Source organism: Neltuma alba, unplaced genomic scaffold (genome assembly GCF_004799145.2).
Source record: "Neltuma alba isolate B1F8T4 unplaced genomic scaffold, ASM479914v2 tig00012780_pilon, whole genome shotgun sequence".
Lineage (NCBI taxonomy): Eukaryota > Viridiplantae > Streptophyta > Magnoliopsida > Fabales > Fabaceae > Neltuma > Neltuma alba.
Window position 1 is genome coordinate 1 of NW_021637184.1, and position 19,674 is coordinate 19,674.

The window sequence follows — 19,674 nt, forward strand, 5'->3', positions numbered from 1 at the left end:
TTGTCCAAATTCCACTAAAGATCCTTAGGACACACCTATAAATCAGAAGGAAGAATAACGAAGTTATACCTGAAGACAGGAGGCAGGACACGAGTCTTGCTTGTTGAATCATTGCGAGGGAATAGTCATATTACCTCAATGGCATCTACAGGGGTTTGGACCTCCCCTCCTCCTCACCTCTGCCAGAAGAAACCTCAGCTGGCATGCCCAAGATTCTCTCCCACCCTCTCTTAAGTGATTTGACAGCAAGCAGGGTGTATATAATTTCTAGCTTCGCTAATTAATTAAACTCAATGTAATGTAATATAACTTTCTCGAGCTTTAATTTTTGGCCCATTGTTATTGTAGCTAATAATTAAAGCCAAGATTATTAAATATAATTCCACGGAACTTCAGTTACTAGCCTAGTCTGGCCGCGATTAATAATGAAACCCATATTTAAGCCCAACACTAAATATGATATTCTTTAAACTTAGTTCAATACTAAATAGTGACAATGAAATTATATTATGCATGCCATTAATCCCATTACGTAATTAATTCCTGGTCTACGTCTACTCTTTTGTGGGACTATGAAGGTTCTTATTACATCAGCAATGATCTTTAGATTACAATGGGCGACAGCTAGCGGTATATTTCTGTTACCGAAGTGCTAGGAATGTCCATGATTCAACAAATCTAGTCCATCATTAGTAAACCATGTTCCTTATTCCCCCTTATTCAAGTATCCAGATTAAACTTGAGGCATGGAATGTGTCGTCTTTATGATTCAAGCTACATTTTTTGATCCCCAAGTAGACTGATCAAAACCAAATGAATCAATATCACTATTTCATTCATCTGAGCACAATCACGCATGTCTTTTCTTTCTTTTAAAAACTTTTTATAACCCACAATCATGCATTTCTTAGCTCTGCTAATTCATGGAACCCACAGATATCATTCTACATGATTTGTGATACATTCAAGTTCAACCACTGCCTTTTGGCCATGTCTATCACTTGATAACGTGACGCCAAAGTGTACAACTCCTATTGCAGCGAGTCATAGTGACTTCAACTCTAAGGTGACCACATGCATTATAGTTACTATAAGTATCATTGATGACACTTTCCATCAATCCATGCAGCATTATCATAGCGGATCAGCTCATCATCCTTGTTCTCCAACCAGCACCCATGTATTGATTTGATATCTCTCATATCCATGACTACAGTCATCAGCCAGCATATATTGATGCTACTAAGAATATATTCTAGGGGCAGTCATATGTTGATGGGACAATTGCAATAAGGTCCCATGGAAGGAACATGTTCACAAAATGTGTCCCATAACAAGTGAGCAACTTGTAATAACAAGTTTCAGAACAAGAAATAATAACTGGTTTCAACTACTCACTCATCATTAGGACTCTTTCATAATAATCTTTCTTCTTTAGGACCTCACTATAATTCTCCCTGTATTGATTTTTATTGCACAAATATAACAACAAACATAATAACTCGATTTTGCTTCTTAACAAATCTTAGTACAATGCATGTTATAACAATCATCTCATGATTGCTTTTTAGGACGTACGCTAACAGATAAATCGGAGGAGTTTCATCAACCCCCCCTTTAAAAAAAAAAAAAAAAGTTTGAATTCACGTTAGAGAGACTCTGGAGTTGGCATAGAAATCAATCAATTAATAATTCAGGGTACATAAACTATACCTGGGCCTCCTGCTACGAGGCTTAATTTATAGGACGTTCAATGCCACCTCCTGCCATAACCTCTTCCCTGATCCCATTGTCCAACTCCACGCCACCCACCAAATTGATCACCACCACGCCATCCACCAAATTGATCGCCACCACGCCACACCTCCACCTAACTGATCACCACCACCTCTACCATCATGAATATAACGCCGAGGTCTTCTTTTCTCCACTGACAATACATAACCTCCAACCTCAGTTCCATCAAGTTCTAGTGCTTTGTTTAAGCCATCAATGTCCATGAAGTCTACCCAAGCATACCTGTAACGAGCACGCATTTACAACCAAGGTGGGCAATAATTATATATACTGATGATGATTATTCAAATTGACCAAGAATACAGAAAAATACTTCCGTATTCTAGTCAAATACTAAATTTTATATCATTATATTGCTGTTATGCTTTCTATATTGCCACTTCTATTATCATTTTTCATTGCAATTCTTCACCAACACAACTTATATTATCATATTTTCATGTTTGCCAACACATAACTATGTCAAGTAATAAAAATGTGAATACCACTCTTACTCTCGCCATGAAATTTATTCTTCTAAAACTATTCAGTAAAAAAAATTGATCATAAATTATGGATTTCCTCTGACTCGGTTAGCAGTACAAAATAAAGCTCATTCAATTATAAAAGCATCTTATATAGCATGTAATCTGTTATCTCTATTATTGTCATTTTATATGTTCGCACAGAATTTTGAAAATTATTAACAAACCTTTCAATGATCAATTCAACTACGATAAGTATGTCTTCATAAAAAAAAAATATTAAAAGAGAATTTCACCATGATCGAACTCACCTCCAAAATTGATATTAAAACATAGATAATAATCCACAGAGTGATTAAGCTACAGACAGTGATAAAATAGAAGGCAATAGCCTGGACAATACCAACAGAAACATAAAACCACCTCTAGCATTCGAGTTCAAGAGCCTAGGGAATCTCCAACATTCAACTCACGTATTGCCTAACCTCCACGAAACTCTTCTCCCCAAGCACATACAGCAAACAAACCCCTCTATCTCCCACAGACCTTAAACAATCCACATGGATCAGCCTTGCCTATTAGACAAGGGCCCACTAGCTATGGGTCCCACACAATTTTTTTTACCAAACATTATTTTTACTCCATTTTTAACATCCGCAACATTCTTAGATTGATACCAAATTGTTTTTGTTCCCTTTATGCAATGTCAAGACAGCAAGACTGAAAGGCATATGCAAAAAATAACAGCACCCACTTATATGAGATAAAACTATAGAGGCTTGTTAAAAATTTTCAGAGTTTATTACTACATATTATCGAGTTAACTAAGACATTGGCCATTATAAACAATGAACAATGAAAGAAACATGCCCCTTAGTAGAACCAGTGTCATAATCTCTTGCAATTGATATCCTCGAAATTAGTCCACAAGAACTGAAATGCTCTCCCAGACTGGTCCTTATCTGAAAGAACAGAATTGGAGTCATTAGCAACTAAGAAATAACAATACAAATTATGCCTTAAATAATGAGACGTGCATGCAATATTGTCCACAAGAAAAATAACAACATCAAGCCTTATCACACTAAGTGGGGTCGATTACAAGGATCGCACGATGCTATTATGCTCTCTGAACAACCAAATCCTTAGATAGGTTGTTAACCAAAAGGTCCCCTTCAATTGGAATCATTCTTATCCACAAGAAATAAAGCAAGAAATATGGTTGAGATAGAATTACCTCATCTTCTCTTAAAGATGTATCAAAACCCCTTACAAACACTGTTTGAGACTCAACACTTCCAGAGTTTTCCGTGTTCCCATGAATGCTAACAAGTAAACAGAGAAGTGAAGATGTGGATGTAAGGCAGAGAATGAGATGAAATATTAAGATAGGAAGGTATTGGTGAATACCCGCTATTGAAAGAATGCACAATCTTTTCATGAGCCAAATCAAGCCTTATATATTGTCTCAACAGTTCGCTTCCATTCAACTTAAGGGCCTAGCATTACATGATAAAAATTCTTCAGCTCAAAATGGTCTACAAATCAATGAAGCACACCATCTTTGAACATTAATAAACCTCAGCAGAAGTAGGGACAGAACAAGCTTAGAGGTATAGCAGCTCAGAAGCACAAAGGAGAGAAGTACCGACTTGTACCCTCTATATTCGTAATGGTCAACCCTTGCTCAAAGAAGACAGACTTGTAATGATATTAAATCCTATGACAAACATTTCCATAGAATAGACTCTATGATGGAATATGATATCAATGAGGTTGGAACATAAATGTTAGTTATGTTCAACTAGTTATTGCAAGCTGCTTTGTTGTCAACGAGATTTTTTAGTAATTATATTTCTTCTTGGGAACTTTATAGCAATTCTCCCTAATAATAATAACAATCTAAACCCCCATCATATGATTTTTAAAGGGTTCTGAATGATGAGCGAACTAGACATTATGAGGTAAGAGCTTACAGTTTGTGCCGCTTCATAAGTGGCAAACTCAATATGTCCGAATCCTTTAAACCTCCCTTCACGATCTGTAGCTAAACGGATATCAATAATTTCTCCACAATCTTTAAACAATTTTCCCTGAACAATGGTGAAATCATAAGTAAACAATAAACATACAAACATACAATAGCAGGCCTTAACCCCATAGGTAGGGTTAGCTATAAAAATTACATGACACCGTATGAAATAACTACCGAGAACTTGCATATCAAATAGTACGTACAAATCAGCCCTTTCCACGCTATACGACAGGTTTCCAACAAATACTGTCTTTGATGTGGCATTTTGTTCTTTTGGAGCAGCTGGCATTTTAGCCTGTAACATTTCATAGAATCAAGCATGAGATCACTGACTGAAAGACAAGTCACAATTATTTCATGCCCTCATCATAAGATAAAGAAATAAACATTTATGTCAAAAATTTCCTCCTTGTACATGCGGCAAAACATTTAAGCCACCAAAACTGACCATCCAACGCCTAAAAGATTTTCAACCTATAGGTCCTAAGAAGCAAGGTTAGTTTAGTTTCTATGCACGAATTGAACTAAAGTAGTAGGAAGAAAAACAACATAAACCAATTGAACTAGATGCTACCACCCATCTAGCGGTTTATGAATCACAAATAAGCTAATAACATTGATTAATTTTTATATGCATGAATAATATCCCATCAGAAAACAGGCAACTGAATAAGATAAAATTACCTCATTCCCTCCTAACGATTTATCCTCCTGGGATGATTCATTCCTGTTGCTACAATCATTAACAAACCAACAGAATAAGGAAATCATGGATACAAGGTAGAAATGGGGAAAAATTAAGGCAATCAAAAGGGCGTTTCACAAATACTTGCTACTGTGGGAATATACACCCCTTTCATGAGCTAGATCAAGCCTGAGAGAACGTCTCAACAGTTCTTTCCCGTTCAACATAAGGGCCTGATATTACATGATGAAATTCTTCAGCATAATGTACTTTAGGTACAAACAAATTAATGAAGCATGCCATCTTCGCACTTTATGAGTTCTCAGCGAAAATAACGAAAGACCAAACTAAAGCATAGCTGCACAGCCAACATTATAAATGAAAACCTGCTATGCAAAAATCAGGACAGAAATATCAACTTATACCCTTTGTCATTAATATTTGAAAGGAATTATGTATAGATAAAGAGCTAAATATGATAGACACTACTAAAGCTATCATCCATGACAAGTGGTAATGGGAGATATTGATGTAAAGCAGCATGGGAAAGGAGGAGAAAAGGAAGGAGGAAGAAAAGGACAACTCAGGGGAGAGAGAGTAACTGAAATCTCAAATTTATTCAATTCATCAAAGAGGTATAAGAAAGAGCTTTCCTATAAGGATTGGCCTCTATCAAGAATCTTCTTTGAGACCTTGTTTAACCTAATTTTAGATGTTTTAACTAAGCTTATACAAGAAGAAATCTCTAAGTGTATGCTTTTTCATAATGATATAGTTCTTATGACTGAGTCAAAAGAAAAGATTAACTCTATACTTGAATTATGGAGTCGAAAGGTTTTCACCTAAATAGAAGTAAGACAGAATATATGTACTACAAATTTGACAAGAGGCAAGTTAGAAGTGATTTTGAAGTTAAAATGAGGAATCAAATCATTCCACAAGTGGCAAAGTTATATTTCAGATTAATTATACAAAAAGATAGTGAAGTTGATCTAGATATTAGACATAGAATACAAGTTGAGTGGTTCAAATGGAAAAAGGCTACCAAAGTTATTTGTAATTGAAAAATACCTAATAAGCATAAAGAGAAGTTTTATCAAACTGCTATAAGACCAACAATGCTTCATGGTAGCGCATGTTGGGCTTTAAAGGGCTAAGAGCAAAAAATTAGGGCAACAGCGATGAGAATGCTAAGATGGATGTGTGATCATAGATGAAAAGGTAAGATTCATAATGAACATATATGAGGAAGTGTTGGTGTGGCTTCTATTAAAGAAATAAGGGTAAAAAATTTATTTTGAGATGATTCAGACATATACAAAGAAGATCATTAGAGATGTTAATGAGAAGGATAGATTAAATATTATAGAGTTCTCTAAAAAGGGAGCAGAGGAATATAGAAATAAACACTCAATGAAGCTGTTCAATGAGACTTTTTGGTTAACAACATATACGAAGATTTGATTCTTGATAGAGCATAATAGTGTTTTGCGATCCACGTAGCTGACACTACCAAGTAACTTTAAGGCTTGTTGTTATATATCCTTGTTCATAATCCTAGTTAAACTACCACAATCCTAAACAATAGGATTAAATTTCATTCAAATTTTGAGAGTAGGGAGGCAAATTTGGAGAATTCTATATTCTTATTCATAAAGCATATCGTACAGAGGTATACATACACTGAGTTAGAGAAGCATAAAAGGAAAACTAATGAAGGCCCTAACAGTAAAGAATCAAGATATCAAAGAATCAAATATAATGAAATAAAGTCTATTAAATTTTCCTGATTCCTAGGAGTTAATCTCGGGATTTTCCACACTCTTCCTCAAGTTGGATAATAAATATTAATCACGTCCAACTTGCCCACAAACTCTTCAAATTTCTCTTTGTGGAATCTTTTTGTAAAGATATCAGCTATTTGTCTCCATGTGGGCACATGAATAAGGGTAACCAGTCCGTTATCAATCTTTTCTCTAATGAAGTGTCTGTCCACCTCTACATGTTTGGTTCTGTCATGTTGAACCGGATTGTGGGATAGATTTATAGCAGCCATGCTCTCAGTGTACAATTTCATGGGGAACTCTATTTGAATCTTCTGTTCTTCTAAGATTCTTTCTATCCAGATTATTTCACATGTCACTTGCGCTATAACTCGATACTCTGATTCTACACTGCTTCGTGATACCACATTTTGTTTCTTCCTTCTCTAGGTTACTAGAGTTCCCCAAATATAGGCACAATATCCTATCGTGGATCTCCTATCCCCATGAGACCTGCATGGTCAACATCTGTGAATGTCTCAACACTTTGCTTATTGGATTTTTTTTTGTTTTTTTGGTGAATGCTTATTGGATTTTTCATACAATATACCTTTGCCTAGAGTGCCTTTCAAATATTTTAGGATTTTATAGACTGCCTTGAGATGTTTCTCTTTTGGGGCATGTTGAGTGTTGGCTTACTACACTGACTACAAACGCAATGTTAGGCCTTATGTGGTAGAGATAGATGGGTTTCACCACAAGCCTTTAGTACCGCCTTTATCAATATCGTCCCCTTCACTTTCGTCTTCTTCTTCTTATTCTTCATCTTTCCTCTTGGATTCATCCTTCTTCTTCTTCAATATTTGCTGGTGTTTCAGTGTTGTCTAGGCTACTAACAAATGCTCCATATTGAGGTGATAAAGCCTTGTAGGAAATATAGCTTTCAATTGGGTGTTTCGTGCAGCTTCTTGGCTTCTTCCTCAAGGCAATTAGAAGGTCCAGATCTACTCCTGTACTTTCTTCATAATCTGCATCATTTGCAGCAGACTCATCAAATGCCTTGGGGACAAGATCTGCCAACATCTCAAATTCCTGGTGATGCTCAAAACTTGAAGACTTGTTAGTTTTATTTCGTCCACTACAAAATTTGTTAAAGTCTTTATTGACCTTGGTTTTGTTTTGAGGTTGTCTGTCCCCCTCGTTTTGGGTCTGTTTCTCATTTTGAAAGGTTTCAAAAGAGAGAGGAGATTCTTATTCTAAGTAAGGTTGGGTGCTATTGTTCTCCCTTTTTGGAGACTGCAATTCCCTCACATTCTCCCCTTGAATTGTGGTCTAGTAAAAAGGTTCAAACTCATGGAAAGTAACATCACTGGTGATAAATAATTGTTTTCTTTTAGTGTCATAGCATTTGTATCCCTTACAGAGCTCGAGTAGCCTATGAAGATACATTTGACTACTCATGGATCCAATTTTCATTGGTTATGCAGATGAACATAAATAGTGTAACCAAAAACTTTTAAAGGAAGGTTGTTTTGAAGATAGGGAACATAGTGCTTTTTTTGTAATACTTCAAGAGGTGTTTGAAAGGACAAGGGTCTACTAGGCATTCTATTGATGAGAAAAGTGGCAGTGAGGACGGCATCGCCCTAGTAGAATTGTGGTACGTCGTGTCTGAGGAGGAGGGTGCGTGCTACTTCCAAAATGTGGAGGTTTTTTCTTTCAACAATGCCGTTTTGTTGAGTAGTATAGGGGTAGGAATGTTTATGAATAATGCCATTTCGTTGTAAAAAGGTACCAAGAGTTTTGTTAATATATTCTGAACCATTATCTGTATGAAGGATTTTTATAGAAGTTTGAAATTGGTTTTTGATCATTTGAAAGAAATTTATAAAAACATAATAGACCTCGGTTTTTTCTTTTAACAAGTTCGTCCAACACACTCTAGAGTGATCATCAATGAAGGTTATAAACCATTTGTGATGAGTTCGATCAGGAATACGGCTAGGTCCCCACAAATCACTGTGAATGGTTGAAAAAGGAGTAGATGGTCGATAAATATTCCCATGATAAGTAGTACGTTGGTGCTTTGCAACTTCACAAACTTTGTAGTAAATTTTAGAAATGTCTTTATTTGAAAAATTTGAAGGAAACATTTAAACCAGATATTGAAAATTTGGGTGCCTAAGGCGTTTATGCAGCAAAAGTAGGCCACTATCACTAGAAAGGGAAACTTTAGTACTAGTATTGGGATGCATAGAAGCTTTATCACAATAGCATAGACCATCAAATTCCTTAGCATAACCAATCGTCTTCCTTGTTGATAGGTCCTGAAATAGGCAATAAGAATCATAAAAATCAGCATGACACTTCTTGGTTTTAGTGAGTTTATGAATTGAGAGCAAGTTGCATTTCAGATTTAGGACATGTAAAATAGCAGAGTGTAATCTGGTCTGAAATTTTAATATTTCCTATACCCACTACTAGGGACATAGAGGCGTTAGCTCTCTTAACTTTAAGGGGCTCATCACAAGGAGTATAATCATTAAATGAAGCACGATTATCAGTCATATGGTCAGAAGCACTAGAGTCAACTATCCAGCACCTACCAGAGCACAGGCTTTGGATAACATTCAAAGCGTACATAAAGTTACCTCTATAGACCATAGTAGCAGTAGGTTGAGATTGACTGGGTGTTGCTTGTCCCGTGGGTTGAAGGTTAGAGAGAATCTCTATCAGCTTTGAGATTTGCTCGCTGGGTATGCTTTGGGACGTTAAAGGTCTATCATCATTTTTTTCGGTGACATAGCCTCTTCCTTTCCTTCTTCTGGGCTTCCAGCCTGCTTGTTTCCCATGAATATCCTAGCAAGTATCTTTAGTATGGCCTGTCTTCATACAATGCTCAAACACAGGTTTAGTTTTCTAACTCTTTTGATTAGTGCCATGAGAGAAAAGAGCAGAGGAAGATCCAGGGTTCAGTGGAGAATCTGAGAGGGGTTTAAGCATAACCTTTCTTAGTGAGTCTTCCCTCCTTACTTCAGCAAAGGCTTCTCGGACAGTAGGAAGAGGGATTTGGCTGAGAATACATCCCCTTACAGCATCAAGATCATCATTAACTCCAACGAGGAATTCAAACAAGTGTTCCTTCTCCACCTTCTTCTTATACTGTGCAGTATCCTCTAGGCATTTCCAAGACTCTTCACTCTAAAGGTCTAGCTCCTACCACAATGCAAACATGTTTAAGTAATACTCATTGAGATTTCCCGTACCTTGTTTCATCTACCACAATTTAGTCTTAATTTCAAAGACTTGTAAAACATTTTCTCCGTCTGAGTAGGCTTCGTTGACAGCGTCCCAGATTTCCTTAGCCATAAGGAGGAACATGAAGTTGCATTTGATAGTGAAAATCATTGCATTTATGAGCCAACATGCCACCATCAAATTTTTGGTTTCCCAGAGTCATGCGAGTTGTGAGTTGGCGAAAGTTAGTGAGTCGCTAGTGAGGTAGCCGATTTTGCCTCTTTCTTCGACTGTGAGTTGAAGTAATTGTGCCCATTCCCCATAATTGTCGCCAATCACCTTCTCTAGAACGATCAGAACGGCGTTCCCTTCAAAATTTAGTGTCGTTGTTGGTATCCTAGAATTCGATGGGTTCGAGTGCTCAGTCTCCATGTTCAACTAAGTCGACCCAGTGGGTATGTCTTTAGGCATCGTGTGTCAGGTCGGCAATTACTAAACAAAGTAATCTCCCCCCTCGTACTCTGATACCATGAGAGTAGGGAGGCAGATTTAGAAAATTCTATATTCTTATTCATAAAGCATATTGTACAGAAGTATATATACGCTGAGTCAGAGAATTATAGAAGGAAAACTAATAAAAGCCCTAACGGTAAAGAATCAAGGTATGAAAGAATCAAATATAATGAAATAAAATCTATTAAAGTTTCTTGATTCCTGGAAGTTAATCTCAGGATTTTCCACAAATTTAAAATAAACCAAATATTAAATAAGATAAGATAGGATAAGATAATAGGATAAATCCAATTCCAACTAAATTTATTTAAAAGAATATATATCCTAATTCAAAATAAATCAATATCCCAACTTTTAAAAAAAGATAACATAAATTTAATATTAGATTTTCCTAATCCTAGGATAGATCTTCCATTTTCCATCACAAATGCTTACAATTTGTGCTGCTGCCTCTGTGGCAAACAAAACGTGTGCGAAGCCTTTAAACCTCCCTTCACGGTCTGTAGCAAATCGAATATCAACAATTTCTCCACAATCTTTAAATAAATTTTCCCTGAACAAGAGTCAGGATCAGACTATATATATCTCTACGTGTGCATGCGCAAAAAATATGTGAAGCATTTGATAGAGAAATAATACATACAAATCCGCCCTTTCCACGCTATATGACAAGTTTCCAACAAATAGCATCTTTGATGTGGCATTTTGTTCTTTTGAAGTAGCTGACATTGTAGGCTGCAAAAGTTCACGGAATGAAATATCATATCAATGAGTCAACATTTTCATTCATGAAACGCAAGCAGTAATTATTGCAGCCCTCAATATAATGAAGCGAGGTTAGTTTAGTTTCTATTAAATTTATGGGGACACAGATTACATGAGTACCCCACAACTATATGTGACCATTTTCTGCTATATGAATTATTGATGGCTAAAAACACCCCTAATTATTCTATGCATGGCTACCATAATCATCACAAAACCAAACATATTTATTCATTTCGCTATTAAAAAAGTTTAATTCACATTTTTCATCATAATTTTTGAACAGTGCAATTATCTTAGAATTTATGCCCTGTCTATTTTATGTCTGTGTTGCCAAGGTAAGAAGGAATAACATCTGCCAATATATCAATATCCACTGACACTTCCAAAAGGAATCTTGCCAAATGCAATTTAGCCAGTCAGATATTATACATTAATGAACCTCCAATTGTTTTTAGGGAAGTTATATCTTGTAATCGCTAGAATTATGCTAAGAGGTGGAAATCCATCTCAAAATCGTCATGAACAATTTAACCACCATTATTGATCCGTACAAAATATTGAAGTGGGTTTGGAATTTTAAAAAAGGAAAAATACTTATTTATTAACCTTCAAAAAACACAAACCTAGTTATGGCATCGTAAAGAAGAAAATAGTTATAGCCTGTTGCATCTTGCGTCACTATTTGATGGGTGTAGATCCTGGTGAGAACTTATCACAAACATGGCACAGAGTACAATTTACTCATAATATCATTCAATACCATAATCACATCAGTTCACCCCTTATTTATAGGCAAGTACAAGTCATCTAATTCCTTTAACCAGAATCCTTTCTGATAGAAAAGAATCGCTAAGAAATTGTACTAACTACTGATCTTGCTTAACAATAATTCCTCCTAAAAAGTAAGAAAGTTCCAACCAGCAACCCTTGGGCCCATTGCCAATCTGCAGCAGCTGATAAGAAACCATATACCTGTTGTATAGTGACCAAAATACCCCAGACCAACACCCTGCTGCAACATGCCAATAGATGATTCTGGATTAAACCAATCCCCTCCCACTAACAACAGTATACCCTCAGCCATGGGGTGAAAAACCCTCCTTGAGATGTAGACCTTTCAACCTTCTTCTCTTGTATTTGACTTCGACAGTATATTGGAGACTCATCCCAAAAATGACAGCTGCAAGGATTGATTGAGAGGTCTAAATAAATGTGAAGGGCAACAGCAATAGCGGTGGACTTTTTAATCTTGCAAATAATCAAGGACAAAGTCCTCTGTAATAATGATTAAGCCATCACGGAATCACAGCTCTTCACCAGCAGAGCCTTTATGAGGCAGAGCAAAGCATGCTCCACATGAGTCTACGTTCCCTGCCCCTCCATTTGATCATCTCATTTGAGTCAATAACCTTAAGGTTACAAGAAAAATTCTCAAACAAAAGACTGCATCAGGTCTGTCCTTGATGTTCCCAAATACTACAGTTCTGCAGATCAGTCACGATGCTGGATGATCCTGGAAAGTGCAATACTGTTTTCCAATGTTCAAGGGAGATCCCTTTCAAGCTGTGTTTCTGTGGTGATGCGCCACAGTGACCACTCAGACTGCTCAAGTTCCGTAACACTTCAAATGAAGTGTCTGTTCTCGTTTTTAGAACTTGCCACCAATAATTGTGCTCTAATGAATGCAAAGTGAGTAGAAATGAAGGAAAAAGAACTCATCAACGACACAGAAGCCAATCTTGTTAGTTGTGATTAATGAACAAAGACTGAAGAAAATGCCTTAAACTTATTTGAAACATTTTGTCAATTTATATACAAGGTTGAGGCTCCTGGTTTTGTTTTTACCTTTCTTTTCTTTTCTAAAACGAGGCTCCTGGGAGTTAATACTACTAATTACAAACCACTACTACAATTAAGCCAATAAATATGGCTATTAGTTATAGACTATTCTAACATACAAATTAGATATGTACAGAACACTGCCCCTCAAACTGGAGCATAAATATTAGTCGTGTCCAACTTGTTATAAACATAATCCACTAAATTTTTCTTGGAAAAAAACAGAATGTGCTAAGCCCAATTACAAGAGGGAATGGATCCCAAGCATAAGAAAGCACAGAGTCACCCATGAAAATGGAAGCAGTCTCATTAGACCAAAAATGATCATAAAGAGCACCTTATCTAGCAAGAGCGTCCACAACTCTATTTGCCTCACATGGTTCATAGCTAAAAATGGCTTCCCAGTTCTGAGACCTTGTTTAAAAGACCAGAAGCTTCAGTAAAAAGAGTATCAACATTAGGGCTGAAATTATTTCGTCAACTAATCTCCACAAGACTTTTTGCATCTTTTTTATCCACTTGAAGTTCACTCAAAGCTTTGGCAAAAATATACTTGAATTGATCATTGGTCCTCACATATCATGTAGAGGTAAACTTTCCTTGGATCTTATAAAGAACAAAATGACAATCAATCCCAATATAATCAGTTCATCCATGGAGCACTAGGTTGGAAGCAGTACATGATGTGATTAATTGTCACATCGCAGCTTTGCAAGTACTTAGGTCTTAAGATCAATCTCATTCAATAGTTGATACATCCACCCATCTTCAATAATGACTATACCATGCCACTATATGCAGACTGCACTCAATATAATTGGTTCATCCATGAAGCAATAGCTTGGAAGCAATACATAATGCGTTGATTAATAGTCACACCGCAGCTTTGCAAGTAATGAGGCCTTTCTTTCGGGAGATGTCCCTTGTGAGTCTTCAAAGTGATTGCCAGGCTCCTCTAAGTTAGAGACTGAAATGTTTTATTTCCTATTAGCGTTTTCTTGTAGAGGATTTATATCCTCTGTCTTAGTAACTTTTTTTTGCATTATTTTTTCCTCTCATCAATAGAGGAACCAGGAACATAGATGAGGTGCTGATATTTAGCTGGAATGGACAAGCCTATACAAAAATTACAACATGCCATTGAGAACTAGACACGCATGGAAAAGCAACAACCATATTTGCAAGAGATAAAATTACCTCACCATCTCCAGAGAATGCTTGAAAACCCTTCAATGTGTTGTTCCTGTTCATACAATTAAAAATTTATACCAAAAATACTATTAAAAATTAAAAAGTAAAGTGAAAAGGTAAGATGTGCAAGCAAGATATAAAAAATTTAGACATGGAAAAAAAAAAAAGCAGTCAAATCATAAATACCTGCTATTAGGGGTATATGCAAACTTTTCACGGGCTATCTCAATTCTGACAAAACGTCTTAACAGCTCACTCCCATTCAACATAAGGGCCTAACATTATGTAAAGGTTCTTTAACTCAATAAGGTTTGGATACAAACAAATAGAAGAAGCTTGTCATCTTTGCACACTAATACAAGGACTCAACAAAAATAAGAACAGACCAGTCTAAAAGGTATGACAGCTTAGGCAAGATTATAAGTGAAAACTTACAGCATACAGCAAGAAAGAGATACCAACTTAAACCGTTATCATTTACTATTAATCTTTGTATAGGCTTGTCCATTTCACCAAAATAGCTTAAGCTATTTAGCTAGGATTGCCACAAATTTATGTAACATTCATTTTTCTTATTGTTTTTAGATGTCGGAATCCTTTCAAAGTTTGTCTTTGACATCAAGCAATATGACAAATGCCAACATGAAAAATGCTTACATTCTGTGCAGCTTCTTCAGTGGCAAACTCAACATGAGCAAAGCCTCTAAAAGTCCCGTCACGATATAAACCAAACGAGACATCAACAATTTCTCCACAACCCTTAAATAGATTTTCCCTGAACAATGTTGGAATCAGAGAAAGAAATACAGAAAATATGTGAAGCATTTGCACAGGAAATTATACATACAAATTGGCCCTTTTCATCTCTAATGATAAGTTCCCAACAAATATCTTTTTCGATGTGGCATTTTGTTTTTCTAAAGTCAACGCTGTTTTAGGCTGCAAAATTTGAGGGAATGACATATCATATCACTGGTTGATCATTTTGATATACAAAGGGAAATAAGAAAAGAGATCTGTCAATTACAACTCCCTTTCTAGTTGCTCCCATTGAGGTAACATCAACCATTTCTTCATCTTTCACCTGATCCATACCAGCATCCATTATATCTACAAGTGATCATGAAGTTAAATAAATTTAGCTTTTAGCAGACACAGACAAATACAATGATACACATACATCTTTCTGAGTTGTACAAGGTTTCTCCTCGATCTCTTCGTTTCCTTCTGAAACCTGTAATTAACAAAAGCCACAGTCACTGCATGGCCTCAACATATAGCGAATTAGCTAGCATTATTACCAATTCTCAAAGTTTCATCCCTGTCAAAAGCAAAACATTTGAACCATCAAGACTGACTACCCAATATCAAAACCTTTACAATCTAGAACTAAGTCATGAAAAAGTGACATTAGTTCAGCTTTTATTAAATTATTGGGAAGATGAACAACAGCAGTACAGCATGAATTAAATGACATGTACCACTTTCTACATTGTAATTTACAAATAAACCAATGGAACTCTTCCCCCCCCCCCGGAGCATGTCTACTCTTTCATCCCTGTAAAGACATTTATTTAGTTTCTGCTTAAAAAATTGATTCTTATTGAGACAAGAAAGCATGTACAATACAATAAACGAAGGACCTTAGGTTTTGTATCCTAAATACACAAGCATCCAGCGACAACTACAAGAAGGCAGGAGCACCAAAATGGTTACTATGACTCACGGCTAATTACCCTGTAGAACTCAGGATTAGAACAGAAATATGACACGTGGGAAGACTTGTACACACATTTGTCATGTTGTAGCAGCCCCTCTTTTAAAACAATTCAGCTTTCAACGAACGAGAATCAAAGACCTATTAAACTCTAACATCTTCAGAAATGAATACATAATTGTACACAAGACAGTGTACCATCACTAAAGGGTCAAACGCTTCTACTCAACTACAACAAATCTATCACAGCTAGTACTTCCTCTAATGACATCCTTGGTTGACAAACAACAAATTCCCAGATTCTTGACCTACTTTTCATGAGAGGCCTCCTCAAATTCTTTCAACTGCTCTCCTTGACCATGTTGTCTAATCACAATGACACAACTCTGATATGACTTTGATTTTTTACTCCTTAATAGTTTTCTTGACCATCTCTCAACTAGTTTTCCTCTAGGGTTTCTCACAAGGGCACCCATTAACACAATTCTTGGATTTCTATCATGTTAAAATGCTCATAAAATTTACTTGTGGCAGAATGATGATCATAACACTTCTTATTATATTTGAATAGGGAGCCAAAAGCCTAAACTTAAGACAACTTGCCTCATACTTGGACCAGAAATATGAAAAGCTGTATTCAAACAAGGACCAGTCACTAAATAGCTCATTAAACCATGATGAGCTTAACCAATAAACAACTTTAAACATAACAATGATGACCCAGAATCCAATAAAGATATTTTCTTGGGGTATTCATCAACTTCATTAAAGAGAATACTGATACAGGTGTTATTAACTCATTCATACTCCTACACAATACAACGTTTGAAAAATTGCAATCCAAGTTGGGCGGGATCGATATCTAGAATGCAAAACTTGAGGGGGAGTGTTGAGAGTTAGGATATTTCAACCATTATTTTGAGTAGTTTAGACACTGGAATATTTATTTATCTTATTCTTTTGTTGGATATAATTTCCCTCATCAGTGATTGAATAGTTTAAGCGCTGACATGTACCTCTCACCTGTTTTCCTGTTTTATAGATATGTCTTTATCTTCCCTGTATTTTCCGTAAAATAAGGCAGATCTGTGGTCTTCTACATAGGTTATTTATGTAAACCTAATTCCACAAATAAGATTATCACTGAGGTGCAATTTCATCAGCTGATTCTTCAATAACTACAGGAATCCTAAACAATAATAAATTCACAACTTAGATAACAACAGGCCCAAGACTCTACATAATAATTAACTCCAAAACAAAGGAATTCCATTTAGATAAATTTCTCAACAAAGCCCGAATTTACATTGCACTCATCAAATCCTTCTCTTGATCCATAGCAGGGGTTCTCATTTTTCCCAATTCCCTCCCTTTGAACAACTGCAGAAGCAAGCAGCTTCTTAGATGATGACGTTAAGCGAGTCTTCTGAACCTGACAAGACAGTAAGAGCAAAGATTATACAACAAGTCAATCAATTGGACAAGAACGATCAGAGAAAAGCCCAATATAAGACTTACATCATCCTCATCTAAGCCACTATCCAGGGATGAGTCATTGCTTGACACAAACTTATGAGTGGATTTATTATTACCTGCAGCAGAAGTAGCAAGCGACTTCTTCGATGATGTGGTTACCTGGGATTTTAACCACTAATTCGTAAATACTAAATTGCAGTCAAAACATCCAACTATTAAACAGAATTCAGTAACCCTGAATTTACATTGTCCATATCCTCATTAGTTTTGCTGTCAGAATCTAAGCCTGAGGGTTTGCTTGAATCAACTTTCTTAGCAGGCTCTTTCTCACCAGCATTAGGCAATTTCTCACGCACTATGGTTGCTTCTATTTTTATATCCTAAAAACCATCAGCCAAATATCATCATTAGGATAAAATATTTGAAAAAATTAAAAATGAGTAGCCCAGAGGATCTCATTATTTACATCTTTATCAACTGAGCTACTCCCGGTATCTGATCTTGATTCGCCTTTCTTCCGTACAGCACTGGGCCCACTCTTACCTTCAGCAGGGGCTACGTTGGACTACGGAGCATAAAAAACAATGCCCAGAAAGTATCAGAAGTTTGAAAGGCGGCATTCAAGGGAATCCAATCAACATAAGAATATCTCCTTGCTATTTTGAAAACAGTCACTATTTATAGTGTCATAACTCATAAGCAACTTGCTCACTCACATCATTCAAAGCAGAATCTTCATCTGAGTTTGCAGAATCTAAAAAGGAGTCATCTGAACTACTTTCCTTCTTTTGATTTTCAGCATCCCAGTCTCTCTTCTGCTTCTTTGCAGTCACTTGCTTCTCAGGTTCATCTTCACTTTCTCTCTTTCCTATATCAATATCAAAGTACGGAAACAACCACACGAAAGTTTCTATCAAAAGAAAAAATTAAAATAAGCTAAACTTACACCATTTCAAATCAAATCTTCAAAACAATTGAATCATTGAGACTTGAGAAAATTATAATCCTATCGTGTCAGGATCTCACACCAAAGTTGGATTTATCAATTAAATACACCATAGCAGCAACGGTGTGGGCTCACTACGGTCATGGAAACGAAAGGAGAACAATACACACAGTTGAAAAGAAAAAAATTTCCCAAGAAATAATGTCGAAATACAAAATTGACGAAAAGAGCATCGAAGCACAAGAGTAGACGAATTCTCCATACCAATCATGGCAGACTTCGATGGTGAGACTCCAGCAACAGCAGCGTCAAACTATAAGTCATTGAAAACAATTAGCAGACAAGTTTCTCATCCTAAACCATAATTGACATTTCTGCAAACAAGTCATCCAATGGGGAAAAATGAACCAGTTCGCCAAATTTCATACACCGAGATCTGATTTCTTGCCAGACTCGCCCATGCTGGAGGCAGATACCGCAGAGACGAGAAGAGTAATGAAATACAGGGGTTTAAGGGTTTTTGGCCCGTGGGAATTTCGATCACTGACTGCCAGAGCCGCTCATGCTCCAAGTTTGCCTGGCTAAAAACCAAAAAGAAAAAGACCTAACAAAACAAAACAAATTCTTGATCATCGGACGCCAGGTAGACTCCACCTGGTTATCACCGCAGGATACATAAAAAAGAGTGCATAGAAAATGCTCCACCAGGTAGACAACAAAGGCGCAGGGCGCTGGGACCGGGGGACTTCAAAAAAAGTTTCAGTGTTAATAAAAAGAAAACTAGTTAAAGTTAGTTAAAAAAATTATATACCCCAGCCAGATGGGGTTTTTTGCAAGCTAGAAAATAGCTTGATACAAAATATAAGTCATTTAATAAGTAATTCATAATAAGGGTCCGTTTGGTATCATGGAATTGATTTTGATGGAAACTGAAATGGAGATGAAGATGGGTATAGAAATGGAAATGGAGATGGATATGAGGTTTGAAAATATGTTTGCTATAAGTATGGAAATCTAATTTAAATTTTAATTAAAATATATATTAAAATGTGTAAATACTAAAACACCCTCAAGAATTCAAAAAGAAAAAGCAGCTCCTCCGCCACTCGAATCTAACATCAAGGAGTCTTTGCCCAACATCATCAACAATGTGGCGTAAATAATCAATCCACAAGCATCGATTATCACCAGGAAAAAGAAACGCACATGTAGAAGCAAAAATCATGGTTCTTCTAACATGCAA

General features: G+C 36.3%; 1 protein-coding gene across 1 annotated transcript; it reads right to left on the reverse strand.

Moving 5' to 3' along the window:
* Positions 1-3,100: 3,100 nt before the first annotated feature.
* Positions 3,101-19,107, reverse strand: LOC114730903 (nucleolin 2). The gene is made up of 22 exons (XM_028918009.1): positions 18,860-19,107; positions 18,696-18,744; positions 18,202-18,395; positions 17,952-18,050; positions 17,731-17,865; positions 17,528-17,644; positions 17,316-17,441; positions 15,473-15,526; positions 15,320-15,376; positions 15,140-15,231; positions 14,950-15,067; positions 14,479-14,567; positions 14,299-14,344; positions 11,138-11,229; positions 10,930-11,047; positions 5,126-5,214; positions 4,981-5,029; positions 4,448-4,591; positions 4,238-4,354; positions 3,672-3,760; positions 3,499-3,586; positions 3,101-3,223 (listed from the first exon to the last, which is right to left on the reverse strand). The coding sequence occupies exons 1-22, from the start codon at positions 18,890-18,892 to the stop codon at positions 3,101-3,103; spliced, it is 2,118 nt and encodes a 705-aa protein (XP_028773842.1). The 5' UTR covers positions 18,893-19,107.
* Positions 19,108-19,674: the final 567 nt, after the last annotated feature.